A 21,061-nucleotide genomic window follows, 5' to 3' on the forward strand; every position below is an offset into this window, starting at 1 on the left:
TGTAGAGAAAAAGCTGTACATTTACTATGACGGTTACATTTTATGAGTAGGCTAACTCCATGTTCCGCCAATAGTTACCTCACTGACGGAAAATGGTGCTGAAAAAAACTCCCACAGCCACAGGGCAGTATGTCCTGCAGTCAAAGTTACTATTTCTGTCCCATCTTGTCTCCTTGTTTATCAAATAGTTTTAGTGATTTATCTACAGGATCAGAAGTAAGAGAAGGTGAGAACATTGAAAGCCCATCCCCATTTCTGACCACAAAGCCACATTGGGGGGGGTAAAAACCTAAGCAAAGAGAACAGGATTAAAGGAATAAACCGTGTTAAGTTTTAGAAATGTCATGGCATTTTTTATTAAAGTTATGCATAACCTTCCAACTTGATCATTTATAAATGTGTGAACTTGGTGACATTATCAGCTAGAATTGTCAGATCACTGGCACATCAGCAGTAGCATGGGCAGCACAGAGGGGGAAACCAGGCATTATTACCAATGGGAGTGGGGTGGGGGGTGAGTTTTAGCCAGGTGTAGAAATGCACTGAGGACCAGGACAGAGCCCCTGACTTTGGCATGCTGCTTAAACACCATCCTATGGGGGCTCCACGCAAAGTGCCACTCTATGCCCTCTCAGTCCAAGCATATTCTTCCTGTGTTCATTAAGGATAGGATAGTGTGTGCACCGACGCGGGTGGAGCAGCCTAAAAGGAGGTCCAAATGGCCAAAAAAAAAGCATGCAAGCAACATGGGAAAACACAAGAGAAAATAAATACATCTTGGGATAAAAAAAAAAAAAAGTAATACATTATCTTAAAATGTTCCTTTTTCTTCTCGCTTTTTTTTAGTGTATAATATATATCCTAAACACACAGCTTTGTACATTTTGGTATAGTTCTCTTTCTTGCAGGGATGACTAGGAGTAGAGAGAAAGGAGGGGAGACACTGGGCGACCCACCGCCATTGGAGTGGGGACACGCAGCAGTGGAGGGGGTGCAGGGCCAGGGGGAAGGCGGGGCTAGGTTCGGGACAGTCCCTCTTCCCTGATTGCCTTGTGCTGACGGATGGAGCAGGGGGGGATCCAAAGAAACCACCCTTCCTCCAACTGTCTCTCGCTCATGCTCAGTCTCTCGGGGAGAACCACGGTGGGAGGAGGAAGAGGGTACTCAGCAGTTGAGGGGACAAGCTAATAGAGGACATCCAGGTCAACGAGACAGCAGGGAGGCAGAAATCAACTCTTCCATCTTCACGTCCTCCCTTACGGCCTGATGCAGGGGCCGGGGAGGGGAGGGGTGGGATTTCCGTGACTATCTCTTATCTAGGAACAAGATAATAACAGAAAAGGCCAGGGCAGTCAGACCATAAACAATAACTCAGCTGTCACACCTCGCATGCTCTTGGGTTTTCTAATAAATACTGAGGCACTGGAAGGGAGAAAAAGAATCAGAGAGACTACAGCCATGTTACCTTTGTTATCGTCCATGTCTGTCGATGACCTGGCCGGCCTTTGGCGTAGTAGACTGTGATACTTGGCCTCTACCTCCTGAGAGACAAACAAGCAGGGATCAGTCTGCAATCAGATTTGATACGCACTAAAAAGTCACATTTACTAATGAACCCTAAGCCTACAATTTCCTTGGCACCGCGGCAATTGAATAAACATAATACTAGAGATGTTTTTGTTGTTGCATGGGCTACGTCTCAATCCACCCTTCTGAATCTGCGGTGAAAGGTGGCAGAGCTAAAGCGATGTTTGTCAGACCATGAGACATCCTCACAAAAATGTCTGTAGCGTCCGAACAGTGTGGCATACATTATGTACACTGTTGAAAGATGAGACTCACCAACACGTACGCCCTCTCCGTTTTGGTCTCGGACGCCCACAAGCCTCACAAGTCTAATCTGAGTTCCCTGATACCAGTTAAGAAGAATGGAAGTATATATGGAGGTAGTTTATTATCTAAACTATGGGGATGAAAACATGTAAAAAATGTTTTACAATAATTTCCGGATATTTCTTATATCGCTCAGAAATAGGACAGACACTTCAGAACAAACTTCCTTTTTATTTTTGGGGGGACTATCTGTTCCATGTAGTGAATCAGTTATTCAATGATTTTCTATTGGCTAATAGCAGTAATGCCAAATTCAAAGTTTCATCCCCCCGGCTTAGACAGGGCTCAGACTTTAGAGGGTTAATCAACCAACCAACCACTCAGCCAGCCACTCAGCCAGCCACTCAGCCAGCCACTCAGCCAGCCACTCAGCCAGCCACTCAGCCAGCCACTCAGCCAGCCACTCAGCCAGCCACTCAGCCAGCCAGTCAGCCAGCCACTCAGCCAGCCAGTCAGTCACCCACTCAGCCAGTCAGTCACCCACTCAGCCAGTCAGTCACCCACTCAGCCAGTCAGTCACCCACTCAGCCAGTCAGTCACCCACTCAGCCAGTCAGTCACCCACTCAGCCAGTCAGTCACCCACTCAGCCAGTCAGTCACCCACTCAGCCAGTCAGTCACCCACTCAGCCAGTCAGTCACCCACTCAGCCAGTCAGTCACCCACTCAGCCAGTCAGTCACCCACTCAGCCAGTCAGTCACCCACTCAGCCAGTCAGTCACCCACTCAGCCAGTCAGTCACCCACTCAGCCAGTCAGTCACCCACTCAGCCAGTCAGTCATCCACTCAGCCAGTCAGTCACCCACTCAGCCAGTCAGTCACCCACTCAGCCAGTCAGTCACCCACTCAGCCAGTCAGTCACCCACTCAGCCAGTCAGTCACCCACTCAGCCAGTCAGTCACCCACTCAGCCAGTCAGTCACCCACTCAGCCAGTCAGTCACCCACTCAGCCAGTCAGTCACCCACTCAGCCAGTCAGTCACCCACTCAGCCAGTCAGTCACCCACTCAGCCAGTCAGTCACCCACTCAGCCAGTCAGTCACCCACTCAGCCAGTCAGTCACCCACTCAGCCAGTCAGTCACCCACTCAGCCAGTCAGTCACCCACTCAGCCAGTCAGTCACCCACTCAGCCAGTCAGTCACCCACTCAGCCAGTCAGTCACCCACTCAGCCAGTCAGTCACCCACTCAGCCAGTCAGTCAGCCACTCAGCCACTCAGCCAGTCAGCCACTCAGCCACTCAGCCAGTCAGTCAGTCAGCCACTCAGCCAGTCAGTCAGTCAGCCAGTCAGCCAGTCAGTCAACCACTCAGCCAGTCAGTCAACCACTCAGCCAGTCAGTCAACCACTCAGCCAGTCAGTCAACCACTCAGCCAGTCAGTCAACCACTCAGCCAGTCAGTCACCCACTCAGCCAGTCAGTCACCCACTCAGCCAGTCAGTCACCCACTCAGCCAGTCAGTCACCCACTCAGCCAGTCAGTCACCCACTCAGCCAGTCAGTCACCCACTCAGCCAGTCAGTCACCCACTCAGCCAGTCAGTCACCCACTCAGCCAGTCAGTCACCCACTCAGCCAGTCAGTCACCCACTCAGCCAGTCAGTCACCCACTCAGCCAGTCAGTCACCCACTCAGCCAGTCAGTCACCCACTCAGCCAGTCAGTCACCCACTCAGCCAGTCAGTCACCCACTCAGCCAGTCAGTCACCCACTCAGCCAGTCAGTCACCCACTCAGCCAGTCAGTCACCCACTCAGCCAGTCAGTCACCCACTCAGCCAGTCAGTCACCCACTCAGCCAGTCAGTCACCCACTCAGCCAGTCAGTCACCCACTCAGCCAGTCAGTCACCCACTCAGCCAGTCAGTCACCCACTCAGCCAGTCAGTCACCCACTCAGCCAGTCAGTCAACCACTCAGCCAGTCAGTCACCCACTCAGCCAGTCAGTCACCCACTCAGCCAGTCAGTCACCCACTCAGCCAGTCAGTCACCCACTCAGCCAGTCAGTCACCCACTCAGCCAGTCAGTCACCCACTCAGCCAGTTAGTCAACCACTCAGCCAGTTAGTCAACCACTCAGCCAGTTAGTCAACCAACGTCAGCAAATCAGTCAGCCAGTCAACCATCCATCCATCCCACCCATGTACCTTGAGGTGGTTGAGGTTGGTCTGCAGGTTGCGGATGTGGGACAGGACCTGTCGGCTGAAGCTGGAGATGCTGCCTGCCTGTGAGGCAGAGGAGAACCTCAGGCTGATCCCAGAGTCTCCTGCCCCGCAGCCCCGCGAGGCGCTCAGCTGCTTCCCCGTGGCCTGGAGGTCATCGTCCGTGCTGCTCTCCCCCGAGCCCCCATAGCCCTCCAAGACCAGGTACCCTGCTGGGAGACGCAACAGGGTCCAACTGATTAGGAACTGAATCAGGTGGGTTGGTGCTGAGCTAGAACAAAAATGTGACTAGTTTCAGGAACTAGGCGTATGTTGCTCATCAGTACTTCACAGTAGAGCCATTTGAACGTAAACTTTATATTTTTATCAAAATGCGTTTTTTGGGCAGATATGCCTTCTGGAACATGTGAACTTTCATGTGCCTTAAACTAGTATGCCATCTGTAAATATAAATAAAATGGTTAAATTACGAGCCTAGTTGGTATAGCCACAGAAAAAGTAAGCAACCTTCCCACTAGCAATGATTGGCTGAGGTAATGAGTGGGCTGGCTGGACATGCCAAGAGATGAGTTCGGATTGGTCTGCCATGTAGAACGCTTCTGTCTAGTTGAGCTGGTCATTATGTCTAGGTAATCCTGCATAAGTGTTGCTCTCTACTTTCTGGAGGACCGAGTTTTGAAATCAGTGGAATTAGAGTATGATAGCAAAGAATTACATCTTCAAACTAAGGGCAACCATGGCATCCGTGAGAGAGTGAGAAGCGTCCGTCCATGTAAGCTAGCTATATTTTCATATATTACATGTTTCTAATTTAGTCAGAAAGTAGTTTCCATTTCAAGGTCAAGTTTACTGTTAGCTAGCTAGCTAACGTTACCTATCTGGCTCGCTAGTTACTGTTTCGTGTATGATCTGTGTAGTAATATTATTTGTATCTCAGAGCCATTTGCGTTGCTAATTATTGCCTAATGTTAGCTAGCTAACATTGAACCTGGTTGGATAGCTACCTGCAGATTTATGCAGGGTAGTAACATGAGTTGGGATTATGGTTAATTGTTTATCTAGCATGTCTTAACAAAACACTACGTTATGCAAGTAACCATTTCAATTGAATGTCAATGATGTCATTGCAAAAACTGTGATAGACGTAGCTGGTAAATTCGCTCTGGCTATCTACTCCGATTTCAGAGCGCTCTCGTCTGAGTGTGCGCAGAATAACCGACGAATTTACGAACACTCAACACCCGTTGAATATGGCCAGTATCAGTAAACGTTGGCAAAAAAGCGTAAAATTGTTGCCAGCAGCACAGTTGCCGTCACCAACGCTCTGGAAAACATAACACCCTAACCAGCTCTGCTAGGGCAAGTAAAATGGTCAGAGTGAGCTGTTGTTTCATTTTTGTCTGGAAGTAGCCTGCAAGCTAGCCAATGTTAGCCAGTTAGCTTAGGTGCTTGACTGCTGTTAGGACAGAACACTCAGATCAACTCTTAAAGAAATGGGTGGGGCTAAAGGTTAAGAGGGTGTGAACGATGCTGAATGTGTATTGACAAAGAAGAGCTATCCAGTAGTAGTACCTGTTAAGTTCATGTTTTAAGTATCCCTATATTTCTGTTATTACGGGGCTATCACTCAGTCAAGAGGGCGCCCGCGCAGGGAGTCTAGTAGTTGATGGACCTAGCCTAGAGTGGCATGGCTACCTTGTAGTGTGTTCATATAGTATAGTAAACTTTGTTAAACTGGAACCTTGTCGTTGTGTCATTTCGAGTTAAAAGTACCATTTTCTCAAAAGTGTGGTTACAACTTCATCAACTTTCAAAGCAGAATTTATTTCCCATTGTTCCTCAACTGTAGTGTATGGTATACCATTTTCTAGCTCGGAGTCTCTACTTTTATCCAATGTAAAAAACACAATTTCAAAATTTGCTACGGAAGACTGAAGCGAGTCGGTCGTTCACAAATTTGCACCCCCATGGGTCCCCAAGACCAGGATAAAAAACACTGCTCTCTCTCTCACACACACACACAAACTGCAAGTTTACCATAATCCTCGGGGGACTCAAAGAAGCCCGTGTCCCCAGACACCAGGTCCTGAGCCGGGTCCTCAGGGTGGCTTGCCTGGGTGCACCTCCCTGAGCCGTTCTGAACCGCCACCCGGGCCCGGCTGTCCACGGGGGTCCTCAGGGACGTGGTCCTGAGGAGACGCCCACCCCCCGAGGAGGAGCGCCCGGCGCCTTCGTCCTGTGACATGAGCTGGGTCACAAGGACCTGCTTCAGCGCTGACACTAGAGGACACAGATATGGTTAAGACCAGTGGAAGAGTGTGCGTGTGACATTTTAAATGAATAGATTCCCACCCACATAAAATCTATTTATGCAATATGTGTTTAGGGTGGAGAGCTATCCCTGACCAAACAACCTGACAGGGTTCATATAACTAACTATAGTTTTCCTGGTCAGAAAAGTCTTAATCGACTCCAGACCTAGGCGATTGAGGCAAATGTCCTTTCACTCACATGTCTTTAAGGCATCGTCAGCTCTAGAAGGACTGAAGCCCAGACCGTCCGATTCGCTGAGCCCGTCTATGGCCATGCGAAAGGGCAGCCTATCTGCAAGGTCCGGGTCCCCGTAAAGCCCCTCCTCCCGGTTGGGCTCCTCCTCTTCGGGCTTGAGTCCTTGAAATGGTTTGGCATCTGGGAGAGAGGTCTGCATCTCGCCTCCAGAGGCAGCGCAGCCCTCTTTATTTGGGGAGAGAACAAGGAGACCTTGATGTGCATTCAGTCAACCTAGATGGATTCTACTGGAGCATGTTACTAGTGGAGGCAGGTGGAGGGCGGAACGTAATAGCTGGAATGGAATAAATGATAAGGTATCAAAGACATTGACTCCGTTTCATACATTCCATCCCAGCCATTGAAAAAAGCATTTGCTGTGTTCTAAAGTGACATCAGCTTCCACTGCACATGACACAATGTCCCTAACTGCTGAAGAAGTTCTCAAATACCCCTATAGACGGGGGAACATGGAGAGATGGGGTGCTAGTTTCGATACCTATAGATTGGCTGCTTCCAGAGGAGATGCGGTCCTGGTCCTTACCGAGTCGGGCTACGTCTGCAGTGATGATCTCCACACCGTCTCGCTCTCCACTGACACAGCGGGAGAGAACACAGAGTCCGTATCAGGAGAAGCAAGTTCACGGTCATCATAAAATACATTTGCTGATGAATACAACCAAAGACACCAAAATAAGTTTTATACTGAGAGGAGGAACGTACTCCGTTTGAGGTAAGGGGATGGCGCTGTTCGGGTTCACTTTCATGGCGTCCGCTCTCTGGGTGATCTGGCGCTGCCACCTGGTGGAGGGAGGATGACAACACACAGACAGACCGACAAAAACAGATACAGACAAGACGGACAGACACACAGAGACAGAGGTGAGCAGACGATGGGTAAAAGGTGTTCCTTACCACAGAACTAGGTTCAGATAACCCTACCTCCATAGCATAACCTTCACTATTAAGACAGGTAAGAAAAATATCGGATCCTGTATCAGTGGTTAGGTGCAACTTCTACCTACTCCAGTGAATTAAGCTAAACTGAATGGGGTTTTAAAGTTGTGGCTATAATGACTAAACCACAGTATCAGGAGGACTCACATTCTCTGCTCTGATACGGTCTGGGCCATCAGCTCGTAGATCTGGGCCCCGTTGTCCGACATTGAGAGAACAAAGAACGACTTGTTGTCTGTTGGGAGAGGGAATAGCAGGAAAATAGGGTACTCCTGACTGTGTCTCACATTACACTCTATATAGTGCACTACTTTTGACAACAGTCACATTACATTTACATTTGAGTCATTTAGCAGACGCTCGTATCCAGAGCGACTTACAAGTACATACATTCACACTTTTTTTTGTACTGGACCCCCGTGGGAATCGAACCCACAACCCTGGCGTTGCAAGCGCCATGCTCTACCAACTGAGCTACATAGGGCTATGGTCAAAAGTAGTCCACTATATAGGGGGATAGGGTGTAATGTGAGCTGGGAGTCATTGTGTTAACAAGGTTGGATCTACAGTACCAGTCAAAAGTTTGCACACACCTACTCATTCCAGGGGTTTTCTTTCTTTTTTTTAACTATTTTCTACATTGTAGAATAATAGTGAAGACATCAAAACTATGAAATAACACATATGGAATCATGTAGTACGCAAAAAAAAGTGTAGATGTGTCCAAACTTTTGACTGGTACTGTAACTCAAACAGATTTCAATAGAACACTAGAATGGACATCTGCATTCCAGGTAGCATGACTACGGGGTGGCCATCTTTGTCAGGGAAACGAATGGTATGACTGTATCTCTATGGCAACTCACCTGTGGCCACAGAGCGCACCAGCACCGCGTTGAGCTTGATGATGGGGCTGAAGATGTGCTTGGTGTCGGCGGTGCCAGACAGGTTTTTGCTGTGGCACTTGAGGATGAGCCGCTCGTCCTGCTTCTGCAGCAGCACCAGGATGTCCTCCAGGAGCAGGGTGTACAGCTCTGAGACCAGAAGAGGAGACTTAACCACAGAATGACATAGAACACTACACTGGACATAGATGTCACAATTATATTAGTATTATATCTCATTAGGCAACAATGGGGTTTCTTTTATAATTTCTCTAATTACATCATGTAGTTTGTTTTAGGGGCCAGGAGTTTTTCCTGACCACATGACCTGACATTGAATTAGTCCGGGTTCTGTTTGCAGTTGTAGTCTACAACTAGGGCCAAGAGTTTTCCCTAGTTGGATCACATTGGTCAGGAAAAACCTCCTTGGCCCTACTTATCCACATAAACGCCAGATAAAGTCAAAAGCATACCAATAGTCTTGTCCTTGTTGACCTTCCATGACAGCGGTCCCTCATGGACCAGCTTCTTCTTGGTCAGGTCCAGGTTCTGAGTGTGGAGGGAGGAAAGGTCAAAAGGTCAGATTAGCTGGCCTTACTTGTTTAATCAGATCCCTATTCGCTTTCACTTTGGAAAAAGGTACTCTTCCACCCCAAAGAATGGAGCTGCATGATCTAGTCAAATTTCGATGCACTAGCAGCTGTCATTTAAACAAATAATTTCCCCTTTTATAACTGCAGCGGCTCCCTTGCGGAAACCAAAACAAACTAAAATGTTGCTTAAAGTCAATTGTGGCTGCAGACTAAAAGAGCTGTATTGTGAAGTCTTTTTGAGGGCAGGAGCAGAAAACACTTTATAGATCGCCTCACCTTGAGCTCTGAAATCACGGGGTTCTCTGTCTGCTTCAGAGACGAGAGGTCTAACCGCCTCTGGTAGTCCTCCAGCCTCTGTGGAAAGAAAGAGGGAGGGGGAGAAAAAGAGAGTGAGAAAGAGAGGCACACAGAAAAGCAGGCGTAAGCTGGATACTCTGCTGCTACAGGCACTATTACACTCTAACCAACAGACACAAACCCCATATTTTCCCTGCAATCCATCACCTGCCATCATCTCTGCTTTCTCTCAGAGGAACAGTGGGAGAAAAGAGAGGACAGATTTCCGGGTGGCTGAGGCCCTGTAGGATAAGAGCGCTGTGGCTGTGCTGCCGTCCCCAGATGACGCTAAGTCACACCCACCTGCTTGTTTTCAGACTCCTTCACCGCTTGGTTGACGTGATTGAGGATCTTCCTGCAGCAGTCCCCCGCCTTCTTAACCTTATCTTTCTCCACGCTGTCATCTGAAATGAAATTACGAGAGAGAGCGAGAGCTGAAGATTCTGTGGAGAAAAACAGAAAACAACTGCCTCTGTGGGGTACTGACCAACAAATGGATATTTTCCTGCCCCAATTAGCAGCCGATCACTCGGAAATGAAGACCAAGTAGAGGGCATTGACATTCCTAATAGCTGGTACCTACTTTATGTTCAATGCATTTTATGCCCGGAGAACTAAACTACAGCCAAGCTTAAAAACGATGGGACCCAAATAATGCGAGAACATCTCACAAAATGTGCATTACCGACTATGGAAAATGCCAAAATAATAATCTCTCTTTAACCGAGAGCACAGCTGTAATTCACTCATGGCTGGTGCAATGCCAGCTCGCCCGGGTCACTGAAAATGCCCTAGTTTAGACATGGCATACATGTATCACAATTACCATTGCATACACAGGGATGAGCTGGGCTGGCAGCTCCCAACACGCATGCACACACAGAGGGCGGTCACTGGGGCACCACAGCGGAAGGACACTGCTATCATTAACGCTGCTGTAACCGCGCTGCCCTGCATCACCGCGATGGCCTGGTCTGCTCTGAGCCCAGTGCCATCATTACTCATCGTCAGAGTCTGGCACCCTTTTTACACTATCACGCCAAACAGAACCGTACTGTGCTGGCTCATTGGGTTGGCTCACTAGCACGGTTCCAGCAACTACGGTGGGTGTGTAGTCAGCCCAGTACAGCTTGGCTTAGTAGAGTGAAAGAGGTATAGGAATGTGCTCTTGGCCCCACCGGTGTACTTGGCGATGTTTTCCAGTAGGAGAGGGTACTTGGTGAGCCTCTGCATCTCCACAGGAATGATGTCCTTCAGTTGGAGTCTTCGACACAGTCGGTTACTCTCAGCCTCCTGCAAACGCACAGTGAAGTTAGGTAAGAAGGCCACAGGAATGATGAAAAGGGCAACAAAACAAGCAAGACGCATCCTTTTCGCTCATGTATGTACTTCGCCCACCAGTGACTTTAGCTTTGACAGAGCCACATCTCCCATGGTTACTTTCTACAACTTCTCTTTTAATGTCATTTACTTCAAATCCATTTGAACTTTGAACTTAAAATTAACACATCATTTTTCAAATGCTACCATTGAACTCCTCTTGCTTCCCACAAACATCCCACACCCGGTCACAGACATTGCACTGTAGAGTCTGCAGAAGTGAATTACACAGTCAAATACCTGACCTAAACCTCGAGTAACAGGCAGTGCACAATAGCCCTGTGTTTACGCCAGGCCCAGCGCTGCCCCCTGTCCTCCTCTTCTCTCCTCCATTCCTCCACTTACCTGCATGAAGGAGGTGAAGCGCGAGTCCTTCTTCTGCCTGCTCTTGATGAGCTCCAGAGCGAAGGGCTGGTTGCTGCAGAAGGTGCCCACCGCCTGCTTGATCTTCTCCTCCTCGCCCCTGCTGAACTGGAAAACACAGGCGAGCCAGGCGAATCAGGGTCAGTCGCCATGGCAACTGCCGGTCGCCAAGCCAACCCCCTGGCTGTTGCGTGTGTGTGGTGGCAGTGTGCCAGATCGAGGGGTCTAAAATCTCCCACGTACATGCGTTTAGCCAATTCCCTCTGACTATCATTGTTGTCATGATTCTGTCACAGCTATATTTGGGTTATCACGGTTGTCTCCGCGTTCTGGCACGAATGGTTGCCGTGCACCACCCGAGTGGGTGCTTCACATTGCCGGTGGATAAGGCAAGCTTTCCCCTTTCTGCACCTGGAAAAGCGCTTTATAAATCCAATGAATTTTTATATATAGACAGAGGGGTTTGCTAAGGCACATATATATCTGGGACCAGGTTAGTGGATGGGTTCCGCCAGTCCATCTGTGCCACACTATCATTTCACGATTTTACTTCCATTCCGCAAAAACACAGCAACCATCTTTACCCTCCAGTTCCAAGCCAATTAAAAAGATAAGCAATCGCATACAAAAAAGTAGAAGTTTATTCTGCAGTGAAAAGCAATTTCAGGCAATGGCACCGCTTTTGTGTGTGAGTGAGTGAGTGAGACACTTCTCTCCAACAACACAATTATTACATAAATCATATTCCGTTGGGGGAAAAGGCTTCAAAATAAAATAAAACGAGCTGTACTCACCCAGGACAGCAAGTCGTCTCCTATTTGGTCTATTACGGACGTCTCATTCCTTTTCCGAATTGCTACCATTTGCTCAGATATCCAAACTGAAATTCAAAATGAAAGGGAATGTAAGAGGGTCATTCTGTGTGTGTATGTGCGCGTACATGCTTGTGGTTGTGCATGTACATGCCTGTGTGTGTGTGTGTGTGTGTGTGCGCGCACGGGCTTATGTCCACGCGTGCAAGTACCGTGCAGTTGAACAATGTCCCCCAGGTTGGTGAAGATGTTCTTGATGTCGGCAGGAGGCAGTATGGCCTCTCTGGTGAGCTTCTGGTAGAAGATGTTGTCCAGCACTTTGAGCATCCGCAGGTGGGCCCTCTCAGTGTAGAACAGCTCTGTAGACACAGACAGCTCTAATCACTATTGCAGACACATACTGATAAACGACTACATTAGACAACCACAAAAGGCCGATAAAGAGTGATAATGAGAACGGTTGGTTGAATAAAGTTTGCTTAATTGAGTTGTTTGATCATTGCACTCTTAACTCGTTACACTCGTAACCGTAGACGGGTTCAAATGGCAGATTTGGACACTGATAAGTACCTAAATTGGGACGCAGTGGCTGTACAGTAACATGTTATACATGACGTCAGAGCTCAAGGTCTTCGCTTCACAGCACAGTACTGGTTTTTATTGACAGCGATTCTAAGAAGTTGACCCCATCCCTCTCGCTAACTGGTCAACTTTTGCAATTTTTTGTTGTTGTCTTGAGTGAGGGAAATGCTGTATATAAATGTATATAAAGAAGACTTAATGTAGTTTGAAAGATGAGACGTTGAGGATTATAATATATACACCACTGATGTCATACAAGCAAGCCAAACCCCTTTCAGTCCAAATGTGCACTTCATATTTCCAAACTCATTTAATATACAGTGCCAACATTTATGATCACAATGCTTGATGTAGTTACAAGATGACATGGCGTCATACCCCTGGTTGTTCTGAACAGAATGAGTCTACGTCGTATTGTGAAGAAATTTGGAGGCGAAAACGCATCTGAATGCACTCGTGACTCTACGCGCACCAAAATTACGATCTGCATCTCTGAATTGCCTTGAGAAAGCCTAACACTGAGATTGAATTTTGTAACTTAGCTAGCCATGTTGGCAATAGAACACGCCTTCAAACGATGCCCACCTGACCAGATTGCGATAAATAATGGAACCGTTTTAGGCCTGATCACTGACAACGATGAGACGGCCTATAGGGAGGAGGTCAGACACCTGACCATGTGGTGCAAGGACAACAACCTCTCCCTCAACGTGATCAAGACAAATGAGATGATGATTGTGGACTACAGGAAAAGGAGGACCGAGCACGCCCCCATTCTCATCAACGAGGCTGTAGTGGAGCAGGTTGAGAGATTCAAATTCCTTGGCGTCCACAACAACAACAAACTAACATGGTCCAAGCACACCAAGACAGTTGTGAAGAGAGCACGACAAACATATTCCCCCTTAGGAGAATGAAAAGATTTGTCATGGGTCCTCAGATCCTCAAAATATTTTACAGCTGCACCATCGAGAGCATCCTGACGGGTTGCATCACTGCTTGGTATGGCAACTGCTCGGCCTCCGACCGCGAGGCACTACAGAGGGTAGTGCGTACGGCCCAGTACATCACCGGGGCCAAGCTTCCTGCCATCCAGGACCTCTATACCAGGCGGTGTCAGAGGAAGGCCCTAAAAATCGTCAAAACCTCCATCCACCCTAGTCATATACTGTTCTCTCTGCTACCGCACGGCAACTGGTACCGGAGCGCCAAATCAAGGTCCAAGAGGCTTCTAAACAGCTTCTACCCCCAAGCCATAAGACTCCTGAACATCTAATCAAATGGCTACCCAGACTATTTGCAAATAAAATTTGATTTGTTTTCTGAACGCGTTAAACAACAATAGTAATTGTGTAAGGCTGTGATCCAAAGAAACCAACCACAAATCTGCTTGCTCTCGTACCTCAACGGCACAGCTAGGAGAGCTCAAAAAAAGCTCCTTATAGTTGAATACTATTAATTGAGTTGAAATTACATGGGACCGGTTCACACTTTGGAGGTGTGTGGCCACTTGGTAACACCAGTTAGACCGCTCACACAAACGCTTGTCATTTTTTTTGGTCTTATGTTGAACCTAAATTTCCCATGAATATTCTTGTTACTGAATGCATCCAGATTATTTGAAGATTTCGTTATCAACAAATGCCTCAAAGTACAGTAAATGTAAAATACACATCAAATCAACAGTGTAATGTTTGGATTCAGTCTGGTGTCAGATTATCTGTTTTGTCCTCACCCTTAGTCTAATAACTTTCCAACAATCTCCAAACTGTTCACTTTTGTTTGCTTCCATGTTTATGCATATGCTTTCCATATTTCTTCTGTAAGAAACATTTCAATTTAGACTTATCCATATAGGCCAATTCCCAGGAGTGTAAGCGGTTAACACGGTGATTATTAATATTGAACAATAATCTGCCAACTAAAAAGAGTGAATGACTACACAGACATACAGTATGTACAGTGCCCTGGGTAATTTCCTAATCTTGCAAAGCCAATCACTCGGGCCTAGAGTTTTTCCTGGTCAGGTTACATGGGCCCCATTTATTTATATTATGGTGACTGGGTTACAATTCGAACAGGAAGTTACCGTTAATGACTTCCTGTCTCTTGATCTCATGGGGCTGGAGTCCGGCCAGGACCTCTCGTCCCACCAGCTGCTGCCAGTTGAGGGGGTCGTGCTCAGAGTCAGTGCCTCCTTGGTCGTCTTCACTCTGCACCTCTGTAGAACCAAGGCCATCCAACCTGGGAGACAGGCAGCAGCAGTTACGAGACTGGTTACATCCTTAAATACCCCATCTGATTAAGATAAATGGAGTCACGAAATATAACAGAAGATGTTAGGAAATATCAAAAAACTCAGTTTCCAACCACAGCACTTCTGATAAAAGTAATCCACATTTTGTCCAAAGAGGTTTAGGACACTGACTAAAAACTCGAATAAACTATCTGACTATTGCCTTTATCAGAAGTAGTGGTAGGCCAAGTAGGTCAAAACACAGAACAGAAAATACTCACCTTCTGATAGCCTTGGGTGTTCCCTCAAGAACTCTGAAACAAGAGGAAACTATTAACTACGTGGCCTGCATGACAAAGCTCCACATACTCATACTCTGCCTGCATGAAACTACAATGTCAAACCTACACAATATGAAAAAAACCAAAAAAACATTTCAAGGGCTGACTGGGGAAAAAACTTTTCAATCAAATGGAATGGAATTGCATGTCATATACTGAGGGTAGATTTAAAATAAAATTAAAAAAGTCTGAAATGGTACCCTATTCCCTATTTAGTCCACTACTTTTGACTGGATCCTAGGCCCTATGTTTTACCCTGCTTGGGGTCCATCTTACCCGCTCTCCCTGTCCTCCTCCTGTAGCTGGTCCAGGCTATAGGGGCTCAGGTTGTAGTCAAAGTGTGTGTTTGGAGTGTATTCTAGACTGTCCAGGTCTCCAAGACCCTCGCTCAGTTTGGGGAAGGCAGAGTTAGGGGTCCCAACTGAGAGGAGAGGAGAGACAGAGAGAGAGATCAGTTACACTGTACAACTATCAGGCCAGGTGGGAAGACCATTACTCCAGCTTAGAGCGGGGACGATAAACCGAAAAAATTGCCTTCCTTTTTACCCAAGCATTTTGCTTCCGTCTGTAATTTTCATTGATTTAGCTACACAACGTTTCTGAAGATTGTTCTAAAATCATTATTTGGTCGACAGTAATAGCCTATGCACTGTTGATTCATGATATGAAAGTATTTCGCTGTCAGCTCACTCTTTCTCCCCACTGTGACATGGAGGAGGAAGTAGAGATGCATTCTGAGAAACACAAGCATATGACCGTTGCTCAAAACGCTATTGCAGGGAAAAGACAGTTTCCAAAGCAACTACTGTTGTTATTAGTTAGAGAGGAGAATCATAACTTTCCGTAAATAGATGATGTATTTCTCACCTCTTAATATTGAGTTCACGGCACCACTTCACAAGCGGAGTAGGCTGTAGTGTAGTATGGTTTTGATGTGCCGCAGAGCCAAGCGCACCATTTGCAATGAATAGGCCTACATCAAGTAGCCTAGGCCTAGCACTGGAAAGTGTTTGTCGGACATTAGCCTACAATTACTGATTCCAACTTCCACAAGTGGTGAATAATATACTATAGCTTATAGGCCAATATGCACAAAGATGCCAGCAAAATCTCTGAAGAGCCAAAACGAAACCTTCTGGATCGTATTTTGACAGGTTGTGAAATATAAATATAAATCATGAATTTCCTGGATATGTTCGATGAAATAGCTAACTTTATAAAATCATATGATACCATCTCAATTAATCTTTAATCTACAATCAATTAATAATCTTTAATCAATTAATCTACACAATTAATCTTCTCCTTTCCCCCCTCTGATAACCAGGTGGTGAATCGCATCTCTGCATGTCTGGCAGACATATCAGTGTGGATGACGGATCACCACCTCAAGCTGAACCTCGGCAAGACGGAGCTGCTCTTCCTCCCGGGGAAGGACTGCCCGTTCCATGATCTCGCCATCACGGTTGACAACTCCATTGTGTCCTCCTCCCAGAGTGCTAAGAACCTTGGCGTGATCCTGGACAACACCCTGTCGTTCTCAACTAACATCAAGGCGGTGGCCCGTTCCTGTAGGTTCATGCTCTACAACATTCGCAGAGTACGACCCTGCCTCACGCAGGAAGCGGCGCAGGTCCTAATCCAGGCACTTGTCATCTCCCGTCTGGATTACTGCAACTCGCTGTTGGCTGGGCTCCCTGCCTGTGCCATTAAACCCCTACAACTCATCCAGAACGCCGCAGCCCGTCTGGTGTTCAACTTTCCTAAGTTCTCTCACGTCACCCCGCTCCTCCGCTCTCTCCACTGGCTTCCAGTTGAAGCTCGCATCCGCTACAAGACCATGGTGCTTGCCTACGGAGCTGTGAGGGGAACGGCACCTCCGTACCTTCAGGCTCTGATCAGGCCCTACACCCAAACAAGGGCACTGCGTTCATCCACCTCTGGCCTGCTCGCCTCCCTACCTCTGAGGAAGTACAGTTCCCGCTCAGCCCAGTCAAAACTGTTCGCTGCTCTGGCACCCCAATGGTGGAACAAACTCCCTCACGACGCCAGGTCAGCGGAGTCAATCACCACCTTCCGGAGACACCTGAAACCCCACCTCTTTAAGGAATACCTAGGATAGGATAAAGTAATCCTTCTAACCCCCCCCCCCCCCTAAAAGAGTTAGATGCACTATTGTAAAGTGGTTGTTCCACTGGATATCATAAGGTGAATGCACCAATTTGTAAGTCGCTCTGGATAAGAGCGTCTGCTAAATGACTTAAATGTAAAATGTAAAAATCTCAGTTGTCTTATTTGGCACTGGAAAAAAACTGCCACTAATACAAAGTACCTGTCCATTATTACGCAAAATAGTTACATTTATTGTGATATTACTTTGTGTCCATACCCCCAAAACATTTTTTAAATCAGTTTTCGCTATCACAAAAAATGGGTAAATTGCACTGCATCGCAGTGCTAACTGCGCCGCCAGAGTCTCTGGGTTCGCCCCCAGGCTCTGTCGCAGCCGGCCGCGACCGGGAGGTCCGTGGGGCGACGCACAATTGGGCTAGCGTCGTCCAGGTTAGGGAGGGTTTGGCCGGTAGGGATTTCCTTGTCTCATCGCGCTCCAGCAACTCCTGTGGGGGCTGGGCGCAGTGCGCGCTAACCGAGGGGGCCAGGTGCACGGTGTTTCCTCCGACACATTGGTGCGGCTGGCTTCCGGGTTGGAGGCGCGCTGTGTTAAAGAAGCAGTGCGGCTTGGTTGGGTTGTGCCTCGGAGGACGCATGGCTTTCGACCTTCGTCTCTCCCGAGCCCGTACGGGAGTTGTAGCGATGAGACAAGATAGTAATTACTAGCGATTGGATACCACGAAAATTGGGGAGAAAAGGGGATAAAATTTATTAAAAATATAAATGGGTAAATTAATCGCGATTTTGGTACATGTCGCCCAGCTCTACTATAGCTACAACGACCCAAAATGAATAGGCAACATTGACAGCTAACAATTAGGACATTAAACAAAATACAAAGTGTCAGAGATGATGTCGGGATTCAGGAATTTAGTTAAAGAGGAGAGCACCGCAGACAAACAGTGCTCCTCAAACACTATGTGGAGCGTAATTGGTCTTGCGTTGCTTGCGCTTGATTCAGTATGTACAGACTAGTGTACTTGGTTTAGAATTGGGTATGTGGGAAGTGTGCTAGCTAGGGAGTTTAGTAGGTATGTACTAGCTAGAATCTAGTACAGTATGTGGTCGTTCAGGGTCGCACCAAACTCAGAGTCTCTGCTGCCTCCGTCAGAGGCGTTGTTGTTGGTGGTGCTGTTGGTTGGCGAGGTGGCGTTGGTCGAGGAGGAATGTATAAGCTCTGAGCCCTCGCTGGACTGACTGGCCCTCAAGCGACCCGCCTCCAGGTGCTCCAGGGCCCCCAGGCTGGGCTGGGACAGCTGCTTCTGGGGCCGTGGCTTGTTGAGGTCCATGGCCTTGCCAACTGCTCACACAGACAGACAGGCAGGCAATCAGTCAGAGAGACAGGCAGGAATCCCACATACAGTCAAGACAGACACAAAGAGAGGTAGCAGGAGTCAGTACTATAGGATCTGTTTACTTTGCTGCCAGTCCTCCCTTTTTCCAGTAACAAGATGACTTGTTTCGACTGTGGGTGAAATGTGGGTAATGACCATCTACCAATACAAAGTGACTCTCCAGGGGTTCAGTAAATTGGGAGACCTATAGTATAGCAGTGTTGGTCACTGTTGGTTATCTTAAATGACAAAATGAAGGCCAGTGTGCTTTATAACGCAGACGGACTCACCGGACGTGGGGTCGACGCGGCTCGGCCGGCGAGGAGGCCCGAGGATGCTGGGAAACCTGGTTCGTTTCACCTTCTCCTCCCCTCCCTCCTTCTCGGGCTTGATGCTCTTCTGTTCATCACAGACATCACATGATCAGTCAGTAGGAGAGATATAGTAGGAGTGACAGTTAATAAAACGGAGCTAAGTTAGCGGAGGGTTCAGTGTAAGTGTAAGCTCATACCTTCATCTTGGGTAGGAAGTTGATGCGGACCCATTTGGACTCTAGGCCGCGTGGCTCTTTGACTTTCACGCCAAGGTGCTTCATGTACGTGAGGATGACATACTGCATAGTAGTGCTGCAACAACAGACCAATGCGAATTCAGGATTTAGAGACCAAAATTAAATTGCCATATTCTCTGTTATATATACACTGCTCAAAAAAATAAAGGGAACACTTAAACAACACAATGTAACTCCAAGTCAATCACACTTCTGTGAAATCAAACTGTCCACTTAGGAAGCAACACTGATTGACAATAAATTTCACATGCTGTTGTGCAAATGGAATAGACAAAAGGTGGAAATTATAGGCAATTAGCAAGACACCCCCCAAAACAGGATTGATTCTGCAGGTGGTGACCACAGACCACTTCTCAGTTCCTATGCTTCCTGGCTGATGTTTTGGTCACTTTTGAATGCTGGCGGTGCTCTCACTTCTAGTGGTAGCATGAGACGGAGTCTAGGAACTCAGAAGTGGCCTGTGGTCACCACCTGCAGAATCACTCCTGTTTTGGGGGGTGTCTTGCTAATTGCCTATAATTTCCACCTTTTGTCTATTCCATTTGCACAACAGCATGTGAAATTTATTGTCAATCAGTGTTGCTTACTAAGTGGACAGTTTGATTTCACAGAAGTGTGATTGACTTGGAGTTACATTGTGTTGTTTAAGTGTTCCCTTTATTTTTTTGAGCAGTGTATATAAGTGAACAGATTGGGATTCATTTGAAGTGAACTACATGTTGACGTGTCTTTAGTGTGGCTTCGACCATATGCCACAAAAACAAGTGACGACGGCGGAAAGATGTCGTGTCCATTCATTAATCATCTGGGATATGCCGGGGCCATATGGCATTTGAAATAAGGTTGTTACACAATGTCGGAAATAGTCCCTCATGAATCTAGACGAACTAGAGAAATGTCATTTTTTATTTAAGAGGTTGGCCAAGAACTCATGTAGAGAGATTGCCCCCCTGGCAAAGAGATACTCTACACATGCAACGCGACATCTGTTGTAATGTTAACTGCTCAACCTCGAAATAATGTAATATGATGTTCATGTCCTCTTTCATGGTAGTGAACTGAAACTAGATCATTGGTCTCCAGTCTGACAGAGTAGAAATGACACAGATAGTGGTTAGAAAGACCAAGAGTCTGTAACGCCCCTAAGTGTCTCAAACCGCTCAAGGAGTGCAGTGCACTTCACCATATATTGTGTTTAGTGGGACAGGTAGGTTCTACATGAATTTGCACAATAACAATGCATTTATGGTTTTCTAGCTAGAAAACGTTTTGCTACATTGTGCCTTACTGAACACGATCATGGTCTCCAGTCTGAGACTATGACCATAACATATTTTATTGACGATCCCTAAAACATCACTCACTAAAATCAATGGATAGTGTTAAGTGTACGGCCCATATCAGTTCTTTCCTATGGATAAACAAAAGAGAATCCTCTCACCATTTCTCCTCCTCTGTGGATTGAGTTGTCAACCTAAAACATGGCAAGACATTCCATTAGAACAAATTCTATTACACAGAAAACTATTTAAAAACTATTTAAACAGAGTACAAAAAGAAGATTGTAAAACAATTAGACAAAAGTAGTACATTTCCAATCAATACATTTTCAGCCTCAATTAAAACATAACGGCAAGTGAAACGGAGTGGGACTACTAACAGAACATCCTCTATCTTGGTGATGATGTTTTCAGCACACGCACGTTCTCTCTCCAGTGCTACCCGGTCTCTGACGCGCTCCGTGTCCAGCCGGGCCAGTTCCCCCTCCGCCAGGGTTAGGCCCATACTGCGCTTCTGCCTGCACACCCCACAAACCAGTGTCAGATCCCACTTACAGCATGCGTATAATAACTAATATCATGCTTACATCAACTTATACCATACTTATAACATGATTATATCTTGGCTTA

General features: G+C 46.9%; 1 protein-coding gene across 6 annotated transcripts in view; it reads right to left on the bottom strand.

Moving 5' to 3' along the window:
- Positions 1 to 326: 326 nt before the first annotated feature.
- Positions 327 to 21,061, bottom strand: part of LOC129832432 (rho guanine nucleotide exchange factor 12-like) — a 77,739-nt gene continuing 57,004 nt past the window's right edge. For 4 of the 6 annotated variants that reach the window (XM_055896491.1, XM_055896494.1, XM_055896492.1 and 1 more), the window contains 24 exons: positions 20,812 to 20,949; positions 20,593 to 20,625; positions 19,092 to 19,206; positions 18,871 to 18,979; positions 18,328 to 18,546; positions 15,351 to 15,495; positions 15,015 to 15,047; positions 14,587 to 14,741; positions 12,128 to 12,274; positions 11,898 to 11,983; positions 11,086 to 11,211; positions 10,539 to 10,653; positions 9,664 to 9,764; positions 9,301 to 9,378; positions 8,905 to 8,980; positions 8,414 to 8,581; positions 7,695 to 7,782; positions 7,314 to 7,391; positions 7,090 to 7,184; positions 6,555 to 6,776; positions 6,081 to 6,323; positions 4,029 to 4,255; positions 1,466 to 1,541; positions 327 to 1,316 (listed from right to left, as the gene is read on the bottom strand). In XM_055896491.1, the coding sequence (XP_055752466.1) occupies positions 1,306 to 1,316; positions 1,466 to 1,541; positions 4,029 to 4,255; positions 6,081 to 6,323; positions 6,555 to 6,776; positions 7,090 to 7,184; positions 7,314 to 7,391; positions 7,695 to 7,782; positions 8,414 to 8,581; positions 8,905 to 8,980; positions 9,301 to 9,378; positions 9,664 to 9,764; positions 10,539 to 10,653; positions 11,086 to 11,211; positions 11,898 to 11,983; positions 12,128 to 12,274; positions 14,587 to 14,741; positions 15,015 to 15,047; positions 15,351 to 15,495; positions 18,328 to 18,546; positions 18,871 to 18,979; positions 19,092 to 19,206; positions 20,593 to 20,625; positions 20,812 to 20,949 (2,884 nt within the window). In that variant the 3' untranslated portion in view covers positions 327 to 1,305. The remainder of the gene's footprint in view (positions 1,317 to 1,465; positions 1,542 to 4,028; positions 4,256 to 6,080; positions 6,324 to 6,554; positions 6,777 to 7,089; positions 7,185 to 7,313; positions 7,392 to 7,694; positions 7,783 to 8,413; positions 8,582 to 8,904; positions 8,981 to 9,300; positions 9,379 to 9,663; positions 9,765 to 10,538; positions 10,654 to 11,085; positions 11,212 to 11,897; positions 11,984 to 12,127; positions 12,275 to 14,586; positions 14,742 to 15,014; positions 15,048 to 15,350; positions 15,496 to 18,327; positions 18,547 to 18,870; positions 18,980 to 19,091; positions 19,207 to 20,592; positions 20,626 to 20,811; positions 20,950 to 21,061) is intronic. The other 2 variants (XM_055896495.1, XM_055896493.1) reach the window with 2 other exon arrangements.

The sequence above is a fragment of the Salvelinus fontinalis genome, chromosome 33, assembly GCF_029448725.1.
Source record: "Salvelinus fontinalis isolate EN_2023a chromosome 33, ASM2944872v1, whole genome shotgun sequence".
Lineage (NCBI taxonomy): Eukaryota > Metazoa > Chordata > Actinopteri > Salmoniformes > Salmonidae > Salvelinus > Salvelinus fontinalis.